Source organism: Hemicordylus capensis, chromosome 17, assembly GCF_027244095.1.
Source record: "Hemicordylus capensis ecotype Gifberg chromosome 17, rHemCap1.1.pri, whole genome shotgun sequence".
NCBI lineage: Eukaryota > Metazoa > Chordata > Lepidosauria > Squamata > Cordylidae > Hemicordylus > Hemicordylus capensis.
This window is the reverse complement of record NC_069673.1, coordinates 12,923,805-12,938,842: the sequence shown is the minus strand read 5'-3', so window position 1 is coordinate 12,938,842 and position 15,038 is coordinate 12,923,805. Positions and strand designations below refer to the sequence as shown.

Sequence of the window (15,038 nt, the reverse complement as noted above, 5' to 3'; positions counted from 1 at the left end):
GGAAAGATCATGGAAGGAGCCGGGCAGAATTGGGAATTAGCTCCTTTTTCGGAGGGGTTGGGGGTGGGGAGCTGGTCTTGTGGTCGCCAGCATGGCTTGTCCCCTTAGCTAAGCAGGGTCTGCCCTGGTTTGCATAGGAATGGGAGACTTGATGTGTGTGAGCACTGGAAGATATTCCCCTCCAGGGATGGAGCCGCTCTGGGAAGAGCATCTGGGTTCCAGGTTCCCTCCCTGGCAGCATCTCCTAGATAGGGCTGAGAGAGACTCCTGCCTGCAACCTGGGAGAAGCTGCTGCCAGTCTGGGTAGACAATACTGAGCTGGATGGACCAAGGGTCTGACTCTGTATATGGCAGCTTCCTCAGGAAGGCGTTCCAGGACCACTGCTTTGGCATGTAGAAGTTTCCCGGTTCAGCCTTCAGCATCTCCAGATTTTGAGTACCTGCTCTATGTCTAAGAATCCTGGAGAGCTGCTGACGGCCAGGGTCCTGAGCCGGACAGAGCAGTGGTCGGACTCAGTAAAAGGCAGCTCCATTTGCACATATCCACGCCCTACTCCCTTGCTGGATAAGGGGGCTGGTGGGCAGGCCACTCCTGTGCGTCCCGAGCCCATGAAAAAGGAGGCAGCACTGTGGCTTCTCCGACCCGCTCGCCCTCCGGACCGCCTTAACAGCGCCTCCAGTTCCCCCACCTGGAGAGACACCAAGATTCTTTGCAAGAAGATCACACTAACCAGTCGTTCCTGGACAGCTGTTCCCAGCTGCGAGCACATCCCACCCCCTGAACCAGGAATCCTCCCCAGTCCTTTTAAGAGCAAAACGCTCCTCGCATCTAATTGTTATAAACAAGCACTCCTGGCCAACATTTCATCGACGTGACCTGCCTTTTTCCATCGGTTGCGGCCGGGACGGCTTGCCGAGGGCGCTTGGGCGCGTTTGCCATTCGGAGGGAGGCGGGGCCCGCTGCGGCAGAAATGGAAACAGCTGCCTTTCGGGGAGAGCGCCCTGCTGTCGGGGATGTGGATGCTCCAAGCTGAGCAAAGGCCGTTTATCCCGGTGGTGGAGAGGGCTCCTTTCTCCGAGACCGTTGGTTTCGTAGCGGCTTCCCTTCTCTTATCCCTCGCATGTGTTAGTGACGAGGCAGGCCCACAAATGCTGGCCATTGGCACCAAAATCTTGGCATACAAAGATCTCAGGAGAGCTGGTCTGGTGGTAGCAAGCATGACTGGTCCCCTTAGCTAAGCAGGGACCGCACTGTAAGATTATTTCCCCTTCGGGGATGGGGCCACTCTGGGAAGAGCCGAAGGCTCCAAGTTCCCTCCCTGGCAGCAGCATCTCCAAGATCGAGTGGAGAGAGATTCCTGCCTGCAACCTGGGAGAAGCCGCTGCCAGTCCGTGAAGACAATGCTGAGCGAGATAGGCCAAGGGTCTGACTCAGTATCTGGCAGCTTCCTATGTTCCGATCTTTGGTAAGCTCTGCCCCCCTAGAGATGGGGAAGACGTGCTCAGATGGTTGTGCTTAGAGCTTTTTCTCTGTGATCACCCTTTCTTTCTCTAACATTGATCCCAATTTATAAGAAGAGTTGTTTTTGGAGTGCTTCGAAGCTTTTTAAAACACCCTTGCAAATGTGGCCACTCCAGGCACCCATGATCAGGACAATCAAAGCATGAGAACGCACCAAAACCTGAAAGCCTTTTCTGTCTGTAGGGGAGTAGGCCGACTTTTGTACTATGTGGTTCTTGCTGACTTCAATGATCTTTTCCAAAGGTCTTTCCTCTGTAGGGGTGCTACATTTGAGGATCTCTCCCCCTCTCCCCGCCATATGGTCAGCCCTGTGGTTTGTCCTCAGCGCCTGCTACTCCAAGGTATACTGCCACTGGATGTGGAAGCTTCATTCAGGAGTTGAGGACAATAGCCATCAGGACTCTGTCCTCCAAAACTGGCCTCATTCTCCTCGAAAAGCCCTCTGAGCTAGTAGCCATCGCTGTCTTTTGAAATCCATAGAAGCGTGTGCAAGTTGATCATTCCTCTGCTCTTGAGGAAGCAGACAGACAAGCAGGCAGCCAATGCGAGCATAGCTTTGGGGAGGAGAGCGGGACTTGCGGCAGCAAGCAGGAATTGTCCCCTTTGCTAAGCAGGTTCTGCCCTGGTTTGCATTTGGATGGGTGACTACCTATAAGCGCTGTAAGATATTCCTCTTCGGAGTGGGGCTGCAGCTCACGGGCAAAGCATCTGCTTGCATGCAGGGGGTCCCACCTTCAACCCCTGACAGCATCTCCAGGTCAATCTGGGAGAAAGACTCCTGCCTGAAACCTGCTGCCAGACAGGGTAGACTGGTAGTGCTGCTGCCAGTCAGGGTAGACAATCCCCCAACATATCTCTATTATAGACCTTGAGGCTCTCCTTTTCAGCCCAAAGATCTTCTGCTGCTTTGTACTGGAACACGTTTGGGAAATCGCCCCTTTTTAACGCTGGGAAAGCCTCCTTGGGGACACCCCTCCCCGCTTACCCCTCCGCTCCAGAGAGCATACATCGAGGGAAGACCCTTTATTTATTTTAAGGTGCATTTTGACTAAATTCGTTCATTTCGCCAGCTGTCAAGGCAGTGTTAAGTAAAATGGGTTTGAACCGCTGTAGTTTTTGTGTCCCGGACTAGATGTCAGGGGCCTCTCTTGCCATCGCTGGAAATTGTGTCATTCTGGATTTACTATCGGGTTCCCGCAGCTGAATTCTTAAGCAGTGTGATTTAACACCTTGGCTCTCTGTCAACCGGTCCTGGCATTTATTTGAATGCATTACACCACTGGTTTCCATAAACTCCCCCCGCCCCCCTTTCCCCTTTCCTTTCTTTCTTTGCCATTTTTTTTTTAAACAATTGTTTCAAATAAATGGCTGTTTATTTCCACGGATTCAAGCCCTCCGTATTTCTGCAGAAAGACGCAGATAAACGGGATGTTGAATTCGGTAACGCCGCTGCCGCGCAGGGTAAGAGGAAACGGATCCGGTGGCAGGGACCCGCTCCGGAGAGCTAGGGTTTGTTTCCATCCTTCGCATCGTCTTGGCATAACGGCGGGCGTCGAGGCTTCTGGTCAGCCACTGTGTGAAACAGGATGCTGGACGCGATAGGCCTTGGGCCGGATCCAGCAGGGCTCTCATGTTCCTAACGTAACATGCAGCAGCTGGATTTCCACGCAGAAGTTCAGGGCTTGGAATACTCTCCCCCGCCTAACCAAAGCGGCTTCGGTTGGGATTTTAAAGGTGTGGAAACTGAAGTGTGAACAGATCCGTTTGCCAGGGCTTTCCGCCCAAATTACATAGGAACACGGGAAGCTGCTTTATACTGAGTCAGACCACTGCAGCTCAGGATTGTCTGCACTGACTGGCAGCGTCGTCTTCAAAGTTTTAGGCAGGAGCCTCTCTCAGCCCTACCTGGAGACGCTGCCAGGGCTGAACCTGGGACTCCCTGCATGCAGAGCAGATGCTCGACCATGGAACTATGGCCCCAACCCCTAGGGGCAGGCCTGCTCAACTTAGGCCCCCCCCAGCTGTTTTTGGACTACAACTCCCATGATCCCCAGCCACAGTGGCCAATAGCCAGGGATTGTGGGAGTTGTAGGCCAACTTCTGCAGGAGGGCCGAAGCTGAGCAGCCCTGCCCTAAGGGGAATATCTTGCAGCAGACCGTGCTCACACGTAGTCCCCCATCCAAATGCAAACCAGGGTAAATCTTGCTTAGCAAAGGGGATCATTCATGCTTGCTCGGACAAGACGGGCTCTCCATCCTGCACGTTGTATGGACATGTTGCTTTTCTAACAGGCGCTTTAGGTATAAATAGCCCCATCAGCCCTCAAGTTTTTCAGGAAGCCAGTGTCAGGTCTTAGCCCTGAGGTGCTTACAGTTCAAATACAGAACAGCAGCAGCGACAACAGTAATAAAGTGTGTCTAGTGACGTCAGTGTAACATTCAGGAATAGGAGACGGTGCTTCTCTGCCCCAAGGAGCTTATACTTTAGAATTTGACCCAGGGGAGACAACTCTATTCATGGGACTGGTGGAGGGAAGGGAGAGTGATAAACACTGGGGTGGGAGGCGAGGACTTGTGGTAGCAAGCACGAATTGTTCCCTTTGCTGAGCAGGGTGTGCCCTGGTTTGCGTTTGAATGGGAGACTAATGTGTGAGTATTGTAAGACGTTCCCCTTAGGTGATGGAGCTGCTCTGGGAAGAGCATCTGAAGGTTCCAAGTTCCCTCCCTGGGAGCATCTCCAAGATCGGGCTGAGAGAGACTTCTGCCTGCCACCTTGGAGAAGCCGCTGCCGGTCTGCGCAGACGATACTGAGCTAGACGGAGCAATCGTCTGACTCAATATGTGGCAGCTTCCTGTGTTCCAAATGCACAGACCAAGGATCTGATTCTTGAAATTACATTTCTGGCTGCCACACAATTGCAACACAATTGTCGTCATCCTGGCCAAGCTATGGGATGCAGAAGAGCACTTGACCTCCTGTCTCACTGTCAGGAGCTCAAGTCTGCAGGGTCCGCGGGTACCAGATGAGCAATCTATAGGCATCATCTCATAATGCGCAGGAGGAGGCAATGGTCAACCCCTCCTGTATTCTACCCGGGCTCTGTGGGCGCCAGGAGTCAAAATCGACTTGACGGCACACTTTATTGCTCTCTGATACAGCTCAAACCATAACCTGCATGGTAGCTAAATTTTGTGAAAATATGGCAACAATTGATGCATTCGTGATCCAGCTGGTTGCAATATATTTATTGTTTGTTTTAGTCTTTGTGTTTGATCTTTGATCAAAATAAAGATGGATTGTACATGGATTCCTCTGGATTGGGCCCTTTATCTTCCAGCAGATAGCCACCCCCACCCCCACCCCGGCAAATCTTTGTACCCTTTTAAAAAAAATCTCATATGGGTTGAAGTTGCCCCCCCACCCCACCCCTCATTCTGACCTGATTCATTCCAGAACAGCCTCTTGTTGTTATCTTTTCTTGCAGGCTTCTTTATTTAGCTCCTTGCATTTGCTCTGTGTCTGTGTGTGTGTGTGTGTGTGTGTGTGTGTGTGTGTGTGTGTGTGTTGGTTGGTTTTTGTTTTTCTTTCCCAAAGGAAAGCAAAAAAGAGCGTAGGGTTTTTTTTGTGGGGGGGGGGGGCTTGTTATTGGTCGGCTTCATCTCCCTTGACCTCTGCGTTCTGCCTTGCGATTGAGAGTTAATGGGGGCAGAATTGCATTCCCAAACATTGGGGGCCTGAAAGTCGCCCTGGCCTGAACTTAGTTGATCTCTGGTGATCGGTTCAATTTAGTGACCATTTTTCGCCATTAGGCCCGTGCGGAGTGATGGTTATTTGGTGCGGGGGGTGGGCCCCCACTGTCTGCTGGGGAATTGGTTCTTTGATAAGAGCCCTGTTATCAGAGGGGGATACTTTCTCATTTACATTTAGATGAGTATTGATTATTTATTTACTCTGAGAAGTGAGATTCGTTCCCAATCTTATCTCCCTCGTCTCGGCTTGTCAGCAGAAAGAGAGATAGAGGCTCCTGACATCAGCCCGAGATAACAGCACTTTGTGGAGGAGATAAAAGTTCGAATTGCTCCTTTTTCTCGCCTTGACTGAAAGGATAAGTTTTAGAAATGAGAACTGATGGGTCGGCCGCTCAAAAGCCGCGCTGAAGGCTGTGCAATTTAGCCGGCCGGCAGGACAGGCTCGGGGTAATAGGGGCCAGTTTTCTCTCTCTCTCTCTCTCTCTCTTTCTGAGCAGCCTGTTTGATTTGGTTACACTCCTCGTCATCAGAAGGGACAGTTTTATTTTGTTCGGTTTAGGTGCGAGAGGAATCGCAGGAGGTGGGAGGGTTTAACCTTCACGGGTTGCGGCTGGGTGTCGGGCTTTCGTCTTTAAAATCTTCAGGCTCCCCGGGGCTGAAAGAAACATTTTTCCTCCGTGGAATCTTTGAGGAAGAAGACGACCCCAAATAATAATGAGGACCGCGGAGAACTATCCACATGTTACATTCACCCTGTGTCTAACCCAGGTGTTGACTCCAACTCCCATCACCCCCCGCCAAAGGCCATGGCAGCAGGGGGTGATTGGTTTTGTAGTCAGTGGCATCTGAGAGTCTCTGTTGCAAGGAACACTGTCGTGCACGGTCATTCATGTGTTGCATTCAACATGCACTCGGCAGTCCACGTGGCCCGTACGCTGCATTTTTGATGCTTGACGGTCTCACCCCTTTCTTCTCCATAGCCCTGCGGGATCAAACCAAAAATGCACATGGTCAAACATCCCGCGACCCACAACTGGCCAACCAGTTAACCATGGGAAGCTGACAAGCAGGTCGTCAAGGCGCAGGAGCATAGGGAACTGCCTTGTCCCGCCACAGATCCTTGGTCCATCCAGCTCAGCGCTGTCTGTTCTGTCTTCTCTGACCGTTCGACTCTGACTGGCAGCAGTGCTCCAAGGTTTCAGCTGGGAGTCTTTCCCAGGCCTTCTTGGAGATGCTGCCGGGGATTGAACCTGGGATCTTCTCACCCCACAGACATGCCCCTGCGTCTGATGTCAGATGCGGGGGGCCTGATTGAGCTCCCAAGCGGCGCCACGCAGTCACATTTGGGAGCTAAGCCACGCCTCCTGTGCCTGATCCAAACCAAGGTGGGCCCTGCTTAGCAAAGTTGATGCTTGCTAACAAAGACCATACGCATGAGACTGTACCGAGGGCCCCAGTGTGTGGGCCTGGCTCGTGGGCCAAACGTTGCAGAAACGTCTGCTCTGCCTTACGAGCAAGCAGTGAGAGTTTGTCTCCCAAGTTCCCATTTCATGGATTTTATCTCATGCGCTTCTGTCAGTATCTCCGGAAAAAAGGCCCTCGTATTAAGGTTTTGGGAGCATGCCATTGTATTTGAAGTTTAATCCCATTGATTAATCTATTAAAAGGCAGGCAATTAATCAAATTGCCGACTCCTGGGCCATTAAGTTTATGCTCAACTTTATTTTCTCTCTCCCCCACCCCGTTTCTGTGTTTGCTTGGCTTAAATCCGGCCTGATGAAGAGAGCTGTGGAATTCGAAAGCTTGCTTACGATTTGCTGCCGTTTTGGCTGGCCTTGATAGAAGTCTTACCGGACCGTGGCCTTTGCATTAGGCGCATAGAAAACTGCCTCATCCAGAGTCAGGCGCTTGGTCCGGCTAGCTCACTATTGTCAACACTGACTGGCAGCCGCTCTCCAAGGTTTCAGGCAAGAGTCTCTCCCAGCCCCAGCCCACCTGGAGAGGCGGCAAGGGATTGAACCTGGGATCTTCAGCCTGGAAGCAGGCAGATGCTATTCCTTCGAGGTAGAGCCCCGTTCCCTCCAGAGACTACCTTACCGTGTTCACACGTGACCATCTTATATATGTATTTTTTAATATTTCCTATGTAAACCGCTTTGAGAATTTTGTTGAAGAGTGTTATATAAATATCAGTAGTAGCAGCAGTAGTCATTGCTCTTCCAAATGCAAACCACGGCGGATGCTGCTTAGCAAAGGGGACAATTAATATGCACAGCCACAAGACCAGCTCTTCTCCCCTGAAACTCACCGGTCCTCATTTGCCCAGTGAACAGCAACTGTCTTAACAGAACCTGACCCCTGGGATGCCGAGGACGGGGCGGGGGGCAGAATTCTCGGTTCAGTGGGGTCATTTTGCGCCAGCCGGCTCAGTCCGTAAGCCACGTCTGCGAACGATGCACAATTTCCGTTTCAGAGTGTGCTTTTGGCATAGATCTCGTTCCCTTCCCCACTCCACACACACACACACTCCCCGCCGAATGAAATGTTGCCTGTTCCCCACCCATCCACCCACACACACACCCCTGTTTGACAAAGCCGGACCTTTTGTTCTCTCTCCTTGCCTACGTTCTCAGCAGCGAGTTCTTGCAGACGCAGCGTACAAAGGAGAAAGAAAAGCGGAGACGCGAGCTCTTCCCTCTTTGCGATCCGATCGAGGGCCGCTGCTTTTGTGTGTGCCTGTCTCTTGGGCGAAGGGGGGGGGGCCTGCTTTGTTCTCCCTCCCCCCTCCCTCCCACTGGTCCCCACTGGTTTCTCTTTGGCGCTTATTTGTTCCTCCGAGCGGCAATTGGCTCCCTAAACGCCTGGAACCAGCGACATGGAACCGCTTGGGGACTTGGCGGCGCTTTTCCCTCGTGGCCCGCAAATCGGTCACTTTTCGGCATCTGCTCGGAAAGGCACCCAGAGCACAGAATCTCCCTCCCCGCCCCCCACCCACAAATCCCTGCCGCCTCAAAAGCCACACGCTGTAGCCAAAGAGTGCTCTTCACCAGGCTGCAGGGAGGGGACGAGGAGGAAGAGCAAGGGGCCACAATGGAAACCGGACCGCGGTCCCGTTTTAAAATTAATCGGCTCACACGTTCCGTCTCTTAGGGGCACGGTGGTTGAGGCTGTGTTTTTGTTTTTATTTTATTTTTTTATTTTATTTAATGTGCCCAGTGTGTTCTCAAGACTTGTAAATGCTCTTCTGGCTTTGGGATGCTGGGAGGACTCTGATGGAACCGGATCACAGATCGGATCCAATCAGACGGGGAAATCGCGTGGCGAGGCAGCAAGGTGTAGTGGTTAGAGTGCGGGGCACGTTCCGGGAAGCCCCCCAGGTCCCGATCCCCATGGGGACATGAAACTCAGTGGGTGACTCCAAGCCAGTGCCCTCTCCCCCAGCCTAACCTGTGCCCCGCAGGGTTGTCGTGAGGACAAACAGAACCATCTACCCTGCGCTGGGCTCCTTTACAGGATGAGTGCCTCTGCTACCCTGCTGGAGGGCACCTGAGTGAACCGAGCCCGGGTGTCCTGCAGAGGGTTGTGTCCTGGTTTCGACGGATCCGGCGGCGTCCTAACCTCCTCCTCCTCCTCCTGTCCCCTGCGTCCACGTTATCTTGTGACTCTCTTTGTCTCTTTTCAGGCCCGCGATACCGGCTGGAGAAACAGAGCGAGCCCAACGTCCCCGTCGACTTAGACTGCACGTTGGAAAGCCAGAGGACTCTGGAGTTCTGCCTCGTCCGCGAGAATAGTACGTGGGCCCCTTTCCTTCCTCTTGTCCTGCTCTCGTCGAAACGGCTGGAGCGCACGTCCGTGGCGTCCTCAGGCTCGGCTGGCCGGGCCAGCGGAGTTGGAAAAGGATCTGGGTCTCTCTCCCCTCTCCCTCCACCTCGGGGCGGCTTCCGTCTCTGCCCAAACGACTTCTGTTTCCCAAACTCCAGTGAGGGATTCCATACCTTTTCGGTTAAAGAGTCTGTAGCCTCTCACTCCGTGATTGATCCCTTTTCCGCTCTCCTCCGCGCTCGTCCAGTTGAGCAGCCTGTTCAGAGGCTGCTCAACTTGCACCCCAGCCTCTCTCCGAGCCCCACTGCCCTGAAAAATACCCGTTGGGGGTCAGCTCCCGCCCGGTTGTGCTGAGAAGCCAGAGCTGTAGCCAGGGGTGCTCTGAGCTTCAAGCGCCTTCCAGGCCTTGATCTTTCTCTTGGTTCCCCGGGAATCCACAGAAGCAACTTTCCGTGCCCAGACCTTGCCGGGATGTTTTTCCAGTGCTAACTGGAAGAAAGAGCCTCCTCTGTGGAAGCCACAGCTGACGGATCCGTTGACTTTTAATTGATTTCATAGACACGTCGGAAGCCACCTTACACCGAGTCAGACCATTGGTCCATCTAGCTCAGGATTGTCAACCCTGACTGGCAGCATTTTCTCATAAGGAAACTGCTGTCTGCTGAGTCAGACCCTTGGTCCATCTAGTTCAGCATTACCTACACTGACTGGCAGCATCTCTCCAAGGTTTGAGGCAGGAGTCTTTCCCAGCCCTACCTGGAGAGTTGTTGGTTTTGTCCCAAATAAGAAATTAGTAGAGGGAAGGGAGCAAGAGGCAACTAGGATGCTCCAGAACAGTCCTTGGTCAAATTCCAGAAGCAGCAGTCGGACAAGGGGCAATTAATGTATACAAATACAACATATATTTATATACAATTTTTCAACAAACGTTTACTAAAGCAGTGTACATAGAAATAAATAAAGTAAGTAAATAAATCAAATGGCTAAAATAGCACCTCTCCCCAAAGGGCTCACAATTTAAAAAAAGAAACCGAAGATAGACCCCAGCAACAGCCACTGGAGGGATGCTGTGCTGGGGATGGATAGGGCCAGTTGCTCTCCCCCTGCTAAATGAAAAGAATCACTACTTTTAAACTTCACCTCTTTGTTCAGTTAGCGGGGGTTAAGGTTAGGAGAGGAGAGGCAAGAACTCTTGCCAGGAGAGGCAAGGTCAACTCCTGAAGGCGCTGGCCACAAGTCTGAAGTGCCAGAGGCAGGTGAAAGAGTCCAAACGAAGGAGGAGGTCATGTTCCAAAAGGCAGTGGTGCCTGCGAGGCTAGGAAGTTACACTGGGTTATAAGTTACTCAGACAGGGGAGCCACATCTGCAGTGGCGCTGTGGCGCTGACAATAGCAGCTTCCCAGACCTGTGTCTGGCTGAGCTGGCAAACTGCAGTACCCCTTTCCCACCATTCTCAGAGTGGCGCTGTAGAGCAACAATGATCCGACTTGGCGTTTTTCATTTCTGAGCCTGCCCCAGTTGTGCAGCGAATAAATTGCCTGGGCCCTACCACCAGATTCCCCCGCATCTGAACCCTCCAGCGCCTTTCAGACGGCCCAATCCATCTAAACCTCTTTATTTGAAAGTAAGCCCCACTGAATCAACAGAGGTGAGTTCCTGGCTAATGTGCTTAGGACTGGAGCCTTGTCCCAAGAATTAAGGCGTACTGAGAGTAAGGCTGGGGTGTAGGAGGCAGCTGCGAGTCAGAGATTTTGTGCCCAGTGGCAATTGTCTAATACATTTCCGTCTAATTTTAGCTGCTGTAATTAAAGTTAGTCATTTATTCAGATACGGACTTTCTAGCACGAGAACTATTATTTTAAAAATGATCCCTTTATGTATGCAAAACTGAGCAGATGTAAAATAGATGCCAAATACTCTTCTCTCCCCCCCCCCCGCTTTTTCTTTTCTTTCTTTCTTTTTTCCCCCTTTTTGGTGGGCCAATGCATCATTTGTATTTCAAGGGATTAATCTTAAAGGGAAGGCTTTACAATGGCACCAATGCACAGCGAGACGTCTCCTTTGCCACCCAGCGCGGGCTGCTGTCAGGAAGATTAACAAAACACTCCCCATATTCGGGACATTTTGAAACTTACAGTAAGATTTGTGTTGGAATGCAGAATGCCGCCTTCTTCATTTCCTTTTGCTTCCTTCCTTTTACGAGAAGTCCCCCAACAATTCATGTTAATTTACTTTTATTACTCCCCCATCCAGTCTTCCAGAAAGTTCCTGGTTCTCATTTCATCATTAGATAGTAATTAGTATTCAAGGGAAATTGGCCTTAATATATTAAAATTGGTTTAAGTGCCTTTAGACCTGTTCCAAAGCCAGTGTCGTATTGGAAAATGTAATTGGGGACTCTGGGTGTGTAATTAATTGAATTACAATTAAGAACTTTCATTAAACAATATACTAGTACATTAAAGTAAGAAGGGAAATGTTGTTGTTGTTGTTTGGGGTGGGTGGGTTCCACAGTAAGGTTAACCATGTTTTATTGGGGAAATTGAGATTTGTTACTCTTTGATATTTCAAGCAGTTGAGCGTATGAACATAGGAAGCTGCCATATACAGAGTCAGACCCTTGGTCCATCTAGCTCAGTATTGTCTACACAGACTGGCAGCAGCTTCTCCAAGGCTGCAGGCAGGAGTCTCTCTCCGCCCTATCTTGGAGATGCTGCCAGGGAGGGAACTTGGAACCTCGATGCTCTTCCCAGAGGGGCTCCATCCCCTGAGGGGAATCTCTTACAGTGCTCACATGTGGTCTCCCATTCAAATGCAACCAGGGTGGACCCTGCTTAACAAAGGGGGCAATTCATGCTTGCTACCAGAAGACCAGCTCTCCTCTCTTTTTAAAATGAATTTGTTGCATCTGGAGCACCACCAGTCAAAAAGCCATGCCATAGAGAAATGGCAGGAGAGTTTAATGGCAATATTTATTCCACTTTCCTCCTACCCTTACTCTAAAGAGCTCGTAGTGGGGTATGCCGTCCTCCTCCCTCGATCTTCACAACAGCCCTGCAAGGTAGGGAAATGTTGAACAGCCAATGGCCGCCCAGTTAGGCTTACTGGCTGAGTGGGGAATGGAACCCGGGGCTTTCTGCTCCTCGGCCAACATTTTAACCACTTCCCTGCCGGGAGATTTCAGACTTCTGTGGCGTCCAGCTGGATCGTTTTACCATTTCGGAGCGTTGCTCTTGGCACCACTGCACGGGAAGGACAGGATATAAATATTGTAAATAAATACCAGGAATGGAGTGTTTGAGGAGCAAAGCAGGGGGGCTCAGAACCTCTCCCGGTTTCAGATTCCACCTCCCGCCACACTGCGGTCCCCATCCGGACCTCCGCCCCTGTGTGTCTGCCGCTCCGAAGAGCAAGAAAAAGCTCTGAAGAGAGAGAAATGTGGTCCCCGTAAATCAGGACTGCACAACTCCAGGCCTGCTGCTGCTTTTTCGACGGCGACTCCCATGCTCCCCAGCTGCAGCGGCCAGTAGCCAGGGGTGATGGGTGTTGTAGTCCAGCACCTGCGGGCGGGCCGGAGTTGCACCACCCTGTCCTGGATCTCGGCTGTCTCCAGGAACTTGAGGGTTTGCAGGTGCGCACGCACACACACACACACCCACCCACACACACACACACACACCCCATAGCCAGTCCTGAAAAGGTGCTCAGTGTTCTGGTGTTTGGTTTCTTCGGGGTTTGTTCATTCCCCTCCCGGATCCTCGTGTAAATCTTCTGACACTCCAGCGGCTGCTGCCAACACCACCACTCAGCTGTACCATCACACTTTGCATGTTCTGTAACAAACTCCACGCCCTGCTACTTTTCTTCCCTCCGCGACTGACCCTTTGCTCGTGGTTTAAGCCCTTGGTGCCGCACCCGGAATCTCTTTGGGGTGTGGGATCTGGGGGCTTTTTTGAAAGGCAAACGGGCGCCCCCTCTTGCCTCCCCAATTCCGCCTCGTGCCTGCGCCTTGCGTCGGCATGCAGGGACAGGGCCGCAGCTGAGTGGCAGGGCGTCTGCTTTGCATGGTCCCCGGTTCAATCCCTGGCAGCGTCTCCGGGAGGGGCTGAGAGAGACCCCTGCCTGCAACCTGGGAGAAGCCGCTGCCAGCCTGGGTAGACCATCCTGAGCTAGATGGGCCAAGAGTCTGACTTTGGTATATGGCAGTTTTCTATGTAACATCGCCTCTGCCAGTCAGTGTAGACAATACTCATCTGGATGGACCAATGGCCTGACTCGGTCTAAAGCCGTTTCCCGTATTAGGAGGGGCTGTCGCTCAGTAATAGAAGACAGTACTGAACTCAATGGACCAATGAACTCGATGCTCCCTACACTGCTTCCAATTGCAGAAATGGAGACAATCCATGTGAGAATATCATGCAGTGCTTCAAAGCCTCAAGACCTGGGTTCCCTCCCACCTTCAGGGCCACTTAGAACATAGGAAGTTGCTTTCTACTGAGTCAGACCCTTGGTCTATCTATCACAGTATTGTCAACCCAGACTGGCAGCAGCTTCTCCAAGGTTGCAGGCAGGAGGCTTTCTTAGCCGTATTTTGGAAATACTGCCAGGACGTGAACCTGCGCAAGCATGCAGGCGCTCTTCCCAGAGTGGCTCCATCCCCTAAGGGGGATATCTTACAGTGCTCATGTGTAGTCACCCATTCAAATGCAAACCAGGGCAGACCCTGCTTAGCAAAGGGGACAATGCATGCTTGCCACCAGAAGACCAGCTCTCCTCCCTATAGAGGAATGGATATAAACTTGCCGTTTTGGGATATGGATTTACACCCCCAGGGTTAGCAGGTCAGACCCAGAAGCATTATCACGTCAAGCCGGTTCCAAGAACGCCACATCTTGCCCAGAATTAATGTCCAGAAATTGACAAGCCACGCTGGCGTCTTTTAACTGCCGCTTTTCAGCCCTCTCTGCTAATATCCCATCTTCTCGTTTATTAAAATAATTTTTAGGAAAAAAAAAGAAAGAAACACCCTAAAGTTTTCATTAATCTCTCACGGCAGAATTTAGCACTGAAAAACTGGCGGGTGTTTCGGCTTTTAGGACTGCATTAGCTGGCGTATTAAACAAAATGTGTCACTCTCCCAAGTATCTTCGGCGAGATGCTAAATCAATTTTCTCAGCCATATCCACGCACCACTTTATCTAAAAGCATCTGAATTATCATTTACAGCTAAAATGCTTTATTAGCAGCTGGCATAGAAATTGCTCTGTGTGGGGGAAAAAGAAACGAAGCACATGTCACGTTATAGTAATTTTTAAATTGGTGTTAATCCAACATCATAAAGTGTGTGTGTTGTTTGGGGCTTTTTAAAAACTTGTTTTCATAATTGGCATTTTGGCTTAATGAGATGTTATCGGCTTTTTTTGGAAGCGTCCACACAGTGGCACAGCTCTCTGAATTATCAGTTTGCCGGACAGAGTTATAAACATATTTACTGATTGAGACATATACAGGTGAAACTTGGAAAATTAGAATATCGTGCAAAAGTCCATTAATTTCAGTAATGCAAATTAAAAGGTGAAACTGATATATGAGACAGACGCATTACATGCAAAGCGAGATAAGTCAAGCCTTAATTTGTTATAATTGTGATGATCATGGCGTACAGCTCATGAAAACCCCAAATCCACAATCTCAGAAAATTAGAATATTACATGGAACCAAGAAGACAAGGATGGAAGAATAGAACAATATCGGACCTCTAAAAAGTATACAGTGTACTGTGCTTGATTGGCCAGCAAACTCGCCTGACCTGACCCCATAGAGAATCTATGGGGCATTGCCAAGAGAAGGATGAGAGACATGAGACCAAACAATGCAGAATTGCTGAAGGCCGCTAATGAAGCATCCTGGTCTTCCATAATACCTCATCAGTGCCACAGGCTGA

The 15,038-nt window shown here is 50.8% G+C and overlaps 1 protein-coding gene across 1 annotated transcript in view; it reads left to right on the top strand.

Moving 5' to 3' along the window:
• MAPKAP1 (MAPK associated protein 1) overlaps positions 1 to 15,038 on the top strand; it is a 112,561-nt gene that overhangs the window by 74,375 nt on the left and 23,148 nt on the right. The window contains exon 8 of the mRNA XM_053282117.1: positions 8,955 to 9,062. Within this exon, the coding sequence (XP_053138092.1) occupies positions 8,955 to 9,062 (108 nt within the window). The remainder of the gene's footprint in view (positions 1 to 8,954; positions 9,063 to 15,038) is intronic.